Source organism: Atta colombica, unplaced genomic scaffold, assembly GCF_001594045.1.
Source record: "Atta colombica isolate Treedump-2 unplaced genomic scaffold, Acol1.0 scaffold52, whole genome shotgun sequence".
Lineage (NCBI taxonomy): Eukaryota > Metazoa > Arthropoda > Insecta > Hymenoptera > Formicidae > Atta > Atta colombica.
Window position 1 is genome coordinate 1,606,844 of NW_017259542.1, and position 7,788 is coordinate 1,614,631.

General features: G+C 29.9%; 1 protein-coding gene across 1 annotated transcript in view; it reads right to left on the reverse strand.

The window, feature by feature from the left end:
• Positions 1-7,788, reverse strand: part of LOC108691826 — a 103,666-nt gene that overhangs the window by 89,822 nt on the left and 6,056 nt on the right. The window contains exon 2 of the mRNA XM_018199747.1: positions 2,929-3,026. Coding sequence (XP_018055236.1) covers positions 2,929-2,974 — 46 coding nt within the window. The 5' untranslated portion in view covers positions 2,975-3,026. The remainder of the gene's footprint in view (positions 1-2,928; positions 3,027-7,788) is intronic.

Consider the following 7,788-nt stretch of genomic DNA (forward strand, 5'->3'; position numbering starts at 1 on the left):
CGATGCCTAAAGCATCGAATTTGAAACACTTTTCTTGGCTCTATGTTTGCGACTAGAAAATTTTATGAATAACGCATCGTTCTTAAAAGCAATCCAAGCTAAATCATTCCTTTTGCATCAAATATCACTACATTTCTTCCTATAATTATTTTAAATCAAAGAAAACTTCATTATTATTTCACATCTTCAATAAAAAGTTTGATGTCTGTTCATATAAATATAATATAATATAATATAATACATTGCTCAAAAAAAATTATGGCATAGAAAAATTGTGGGCAAAAATTGGCCAATAATAATTTTGCGAAAAATTATCGTAGAATTTTTTTTAAATTAAAATTTACCTGTACCTTAAATTAAAATTTTATTACCTCTACCTTAAGACATTATGGCCAGATTTTAAGTTTGATACTCCTGCTACTGTAACTTTCAAAAATTGGGAGGATGTGTGTTTCTTATATTGAAAATTGTAAAGTTTAATGCATGGACTTTGTAAAATTTTTTGAGAAATGTTGCCGTTTGCAGCGACTTAAAGTTCGAACTTTTCCTTTTAATTAAAAAAAAAACGAGTCGCTGCGATTTTTTTTACAAAGATACAGCACTTCAAACTTATTTGAATTTTGGTATATAGTACCCTGACATTACCTGCATGACCAGATATGCGACGAGGTTACTGAATGAATTTTGCACATCGTGTTTTTGCGTGTAAATTTTAATAAAGCGTGTTGTCTCCGCATTGTTCTATTACTGTTTGCAGTCAATTCCTCATATTAATGCAGGCCCTAATTTCTTCCTGCGGAATGTTGTTCCAGATTTGTATTAGAGCTTGTAAATCTTTGAGATTGACAGGTTGTTTTGCCAAATCTTTTAATCTACTTGATCTATTATCTAATAGAAATCTGGAATGCAAACACGCATTATTAAAATTTACACGCAAAAATACGATATGCAAAATTTAGCACACGCGCAGAAATATGCAAAATCCAGCAATCTCATAATACATATCCGGTAATGCAGGTAACGTCGGGGTAATATATGTAAAAAATGCAAGGATAATTTTAAAGTGCTGTAACTGTGAAAAAAAATCGCAGAGACTCGTTTTTTTTAAATTAAAGAGAAAACTTCGAACTTTATGCCCCTGCAAACGGCATTCCTAAAAAAATTTTATAAAATCTTTGCATTCTGTCAAACTTTGCAATTTTCAATACAACATATCCTCATATTTTTGAGAGTTACAGTGGCAAGGATGCATCAAATTTAAAATCTGGCCATAAAGTAGAGAGTTTCAAGTTTTAATTTAAAAAAAGAAACGTTGTTCTACGATAATTTTGCGCAAAATTATCGTTAGTCAAAGTTGATCAATTTTTGTCCACAATTTTTCTATGCCATAATTTTTTCGAGCAGTGTATATGCATATGTATATTTGTAGAAAAACATATCAAAATGACGATGTTTATATGTATATTTTGATTATTATTGATTAATCTAATTAACATATTGTTAATGTGACCTTGTTAATATATTGGGTTGTCCGGAAAGTGCCGAAGGAAAGGTTGAAGGAAAATTGAAACGCAGAAAATTTAAATTTTAGTATACATTTATTAAATTATATAGGTTAGTCAGCACGAACTTTCCGGACAATTCAATACCTTTTAAATTGGGTCAGAATTTTGCTTTTGGCGAATATTATCACTGCATTCAGGGATGCATCACCTTCCTTACTTTTCATTCGTAGAGTAGAGAATAAAATTGAATAGCGAGCGGTACCGGAAAATATTCCAGATTCTTTCATATGTAAAACTGTGTCGAAATCAGCCATGTATCATTGTTTTGAACATATGCATCTAACAATAAGAGAACTATTCGCATGATTGAAGTATATTTCGTTATTTTATTGCTCTTTTATTTTTATAACAAACTTAACAATATTCGTATAATTAATTCACATAAAATCGACTTAATAATTATTCATTTTTTTACGAAAGATTAATTGATAACTGATTGATCATAATTCTTATTTTAATCATTCAAAAATGTGAATTTGTATTCAATTAATATCGTTATATGTTGAGTTTCGTTTTTTTAACAAATGGCTTATACACGAAATCGAGAAACAAACAGCACTGAAGTGGAAACACGACAGCACCGAAATCCCGGATACAACAATGCCGTGAGTGTGTGCACAGTCAAGAGGGCAAGCAAGCACTCTCGCGTGGTATCGAGGTATCTCGTACGAGTAGTTGCAAATATGCAACGAGCAAATAACGATAGGTAACATGGTGACGACATATCTTGTATCAAGGAAGTGGAAAATAAGGGTAGAAACACAAATGTACGCAGAGTGGTCTCTCTGTCTCATTTTTCCTTCGATTCAATTTCTCCGCTGCACATACATATACGAATACTCCTTTCCCGAGATAACGTCGATAACGTACGTAGACACGTTATTCGCGTATCGTCCAACGTCACCTAGCCTTTGCCTAGCTCGATCGACAAGCAAAATGTTCTCTGATCGTTCTACGTGCGTATTCCCAATTTGTGAAATTCCTTTGATCACGATTTTAAACATAAATTGTGGTTTTGCAATAGAAATATGTCTCGCAGAAAATATCCTAATCACAAAGAAAGTAACAGTTGTAACACACACCATCTATCTTTTTTTATCTAGAGGAACCAACAAATATGAACAATTTTCTTATATATTGTATATTTGCTTCTGTTTCGATCTTCCGAAAAATACAAAATCTAGACAATTTTGTTTAGATTTCTTCCAAAATTTCATGCGTTAATATCATTTTTTAAATATTAGTCAAGATAATTGCTGTTAATAATCTTGAGTGCTGTGATCACCGACAAAAGTATTCAACTTCGTTGGTATGTATTATCACTCTATATTTCTACGCTTAAAATTGTTAAGTATAAACTCACCACCGTCACTGCGCTGTGTAACGCCTCTCTTGTCCCCTTTTCCCATATTTCCGTCTTCCGCTCTCTTCAAGATAAAATGCTCGTTCCTTCGGTCCCACCTAGAATCCAATTGCAAAATATTCCGTTATTTTGTTATATTTATTTCGTATACATAAAATGAGTATATGTATATGTATGAGTGTGTATGTGTATGTGTGTATATATAGAGTAAGTTTGATAAAATGTTCATCACATTTTTCTTGAAAACTTAGAAATAGGGGGAAGATTATTATCAAAATTTTAGGATAAGGGAGACATATTTTGATGAGTCTTTAAATGTTCTTTTCATACTACCAATAAAAAAATTGTTTTTAGTGAGAAGGGGTATTTTTTACTCGTTCGAGTCGATACTCACTGAGCTGAATAATTTTGCATTAAAATATTTAAAAAAAAATTCAATTATTATCAGAATATAATCAAGATAAGTCAGACTGAAAGTGTGGAATAAATTTTTTATTATTGCAATAAATGTTCAAAAAATATTGCCAAATTGGCAATATTTTTTGAACATTTATTGCAATAATTTAAATTGGATCTAAACATGTCTGTATAGTCTTCGTAGAAAGCTTGCTTTTTCTACTAACTTTTAAATCATTATTTCGCGAAAAATATTTTCTTATTCTTTTTTTCATGTTTTCCAAGTGGTAGGATGTTGAAAGTGAGCTAATTCCTTCACTCTTTCTCAAAGATAATTAAATCGGGTAGTCTTGCAGAGAATAACAAAGGACCACATTTATCAATTTAATTGTTTAAGAACATTCTGTCGAGCTCTTGCCTCGTATCTCAATCAACATGGTGAACAATCTGGCTTATATCCCGACAAAAGTAAAACAATAATTAACTTTTTCAAGGGGGTAATCACTTAATGTAATCGTGAGATAGAGTCCTCGAAATCATTATAAAATTCATATGAAATCTCTATGTATAATCTTATAATTACCACATGCAACCATAAGAAATCATTGTGTAATATTAAATAAAATCGTATATTTTATCAAACTTGATATCATATGTAGTGAAAAAAATTATTTGTAATCAGATGAAATTATATGAAATCAAATGAAATCATGTAATCTGTAGGACAACATTTCAGCTAATAGTTACCGCCTCAGATTTTTTGAAAAGATACTTTAATACAAAATTATTCAGCTTATTAAACATCATCGATAGAATAAATAAAAAATATCCCTTCCTATTAAAAAAAATTTTTAATAGGAATTTTTTTTATTAGTAGTATAAAAATCAAAAACATGTAAGATTATTCAAGATCCATACAAAGTATATTCCTTTATTTATCTTATAATTTTGATACTAGATGTTTTCCTTTACCGTTTTTGAGAAAAACGTGATGAACTTTTTATCAAACTCATCCTGTATACATACGCATACACACACACACACACACATACACACACACACACACACACACACACATACGCGCGCGCACACGCACGCACACATATATACACGCATATATGTATGAACGTCTAGCTATTCGTGCCAGTCATACAATTCCTTTTATTCCACCGTGTAAGTTTATTTTCCGCACCGATATATAAAACTCGTCGCAAAAGATAAACAAGATTTCAACTGTGTGATATAAAATTGCAATCGTTTTTTTTCGATTACGAAAAACATCATGTGAACAGTGTTCATTGTTTATACAATGACCGTGGCATACAGTTTATGAATAGATAAAATAATTTGAGGATTATTTTGAAACATTTAAAAGTCCTAACTAGTCGTCGCTATTGGAATAGTGATATTATGAGCGAGAAATAATACGTTGAAGTTTCTTGCATGTCATTTATTAAGTAAAAAAAAAAAAAGAATTTAAATAAAACAAAATAATTTATTTCATGCATTTTTTACGACTATTTACTGACTATACAAATTTCTCTGAAAAGTATAAACATATAGATAGTTATAATTAAACGTTGCCACTATTTGGCAATTTGATTTACTCTTTACACTAATTGTAAAAAGAAAAGAACAATCTTTTTAATAATTTGATTCACTAATAGGGTTCTCCTAAAAATGTGATAGGAGCAATTCTCTCGACCGTCTGTAACTTCAGTTTAAAGCAACGTAAATCTGATACTCACAAGCACGATATTATGCCAAGAGGGGAGACAAGAGAGAGGAAAAGAGAATCTCTTGTTCGCAATTTTGAATTTCACGAGCCTTTGTGGCACCACTCTCTTGTTCCAGGCCGGATCGAATTTACGCATGCATCACTGTGGCACTAAAACTCACACTAGTAACGCCAAGGAAGCCTTTTAAATTGTCGAGACAGTAGCGTTAATTTTGTACTAGATCAATAATGTCTTACTTAAAAATTAGGATGTATAGATAATTACCATATAATAGCGCATATAAGATAATTCCAATTGTTCGAAGTTTTAGAATAATTTGCTGTTGTTATTATTCCGAGATATATTTATTAGTCATTTATAAAACCATAATTAGGAAAAAAAATTGTTGACGAAGTGTGAAATGCTTTAAACATAATGTATCTGGAAGGAAAGGCTTGCACATTGCACGTGCAACATAGATATATTAGATATCATACTGGTCACGTGCTATCGACACAGAATGACTCTGTTAATAATATAAAGCGGAGACGCGTGATTCTTTTTCTTTGTCTATTCTTCCTATCGCGATCCATAAATTTTTTGAAAAGCTCGAAAAAATCAACAACAAAAATTTTGCTTGATATTATGTACATTTTTTTTACTTCTTGCAATAAATGAAACATGTTTACGAACTAAGTGATAGTCAAATATCTTATAATTTTATTATTTTCTGTCTTTACCATTGACATAAAAATATTTTATTACATTGTCATAGTCAAAGTATTAACTTAGTAAATGTGTACGGATAACTCCGATATACAACGTATCCATTAAAAACTTAATTTATTAAGTATTATTTGCTATGTTTAAAGTAAACGAACTATATCAGTAAAAACTTCGTATCGTCTACTATTATGAAAAAAATATTAGAAATCCGAAATATTTATATTTCGTATTAAAAAAATGAATTTTTTTAAACCCTTGCATTCCATAGGAATGGAATATATAGCTACTCATAGAGGGAGGGGAGGCTCATAAAAAACTTACAAGTAATGCATATAAATAAGACGTAAAATGACACAATAATTTATAAAATGCGCTTATAAAGTTTTATTAAGGAATAAGAAAAAAATGATAAAATATGTATATAAAGTAATAAATAATAATTACAATCTTCCCAGATACATTACAAGTGTTATGACATAAGGTACATATAATGCGTTTATTACATAATGCATTTAGTGCACTGAATTCAAACTGCATTTTGTATGTTTTAAGCAAATTCCGCTTATTAAAAATGCTATATATTCCAAACAGATGAGATGTACAAGACAACAAACTAAACAAAGAATACAAGAATAAAGTACTTGTATTTTGTTATACAACATACTTTACTATTGCTCTACACTCATGTATCATGAAATAAATAAGTCTTTTGCACGTCCTACAGTAATCATTTTATGTAGAGTATAATTTATGATGGTGCTACTTAACACAGTGACAAAACGATTCAATTTACAATAATTTCATTAATATTAACAATAAGAAACTGAAATCATATAATACTAATCTAATATAAAGGCATGTAACAGAGTAGTTTTACAGAGGCAAATTTATTCACTCCTTCTATTTTTTCTGACTTCTGCGGCGTAAATCTCAGCGCGGCGTATTTGCCGGAGATTACTTTATATTTACTGTAGCCTGCTGTACTTAATCAACGTATACATTCACTAAAGTTACATTTTGACTATGACAATACAACAGAAATTGGTTATTATTGGTTATATTAGTTATTCTTGTTCCTAAACCAAGATGTATATTTAATCCCATAGAATTTTATTTTAAAAAAAATTAAACTGTTAAATTCTAATATAAAATTTTTTAAATATACGTAATACTAAATCATTTTCTGTGATAAATACAAAGAATTTTTATCATATATATATTTCTTTTTCGAATTTTCTAAAATATAAATGTAGAAAAGAGATTTAAAAAGTATAAAATTTGAATAGTATTCAAAAAAAAACGTACAAAAAAGGGAAAAAAGATTCGAAAAAAAAATGTAAAGCAAAATTAGAGCCAAACAAATCGTAGTTCTATTTGCCTTTTTTTTCGTAATTTCAGTAAACGAACATGACATCAGAACGAAAATTAAAAGATAAATGGTATGCAACATGTCGATGGTTCTAAGTTTCAGGCCACGAGGGAACGAACGCGATAGGGCTCAACACGCTCTCACGTTAAACGATCGAGGATACGGCACGCCATTTCGACTGAGAGTTTCGCAACGCTGTTACGGCGCTTCCGGACGAATAAGTAACGAGTTTACGCTCGCAGGATTTCAATTTCACGTTGAAAACTTATTGGAACACTATCATCGTATTCTCCGTTCTCGCTCTTAACAAGTTGCATTGAACGTCAAGTCTAAAATGTAGCTGACTACATTTCAGGCAAATGAATAATCATGATGACATGGTATTTAAATGGAAAGTCTTGTCTAATAATTATAATATTTCTCTTGTCCGAAAAAGGCGCGTTTATTTCTTAATATAGTACAATTGAAAATATGTTCATATAAAATGCTCTTTTAGATTATTTACAAAATATACTTCTTTGTTAAATATTTAAAAAATTTTTTATTAATATACATTTTATATCTTAATAATCTTTGAAAACCTCTTTATTAATTTATTTAACATGTCAATTACAAAGACTGAGATGATATTTTTTAATAATATATATTTAT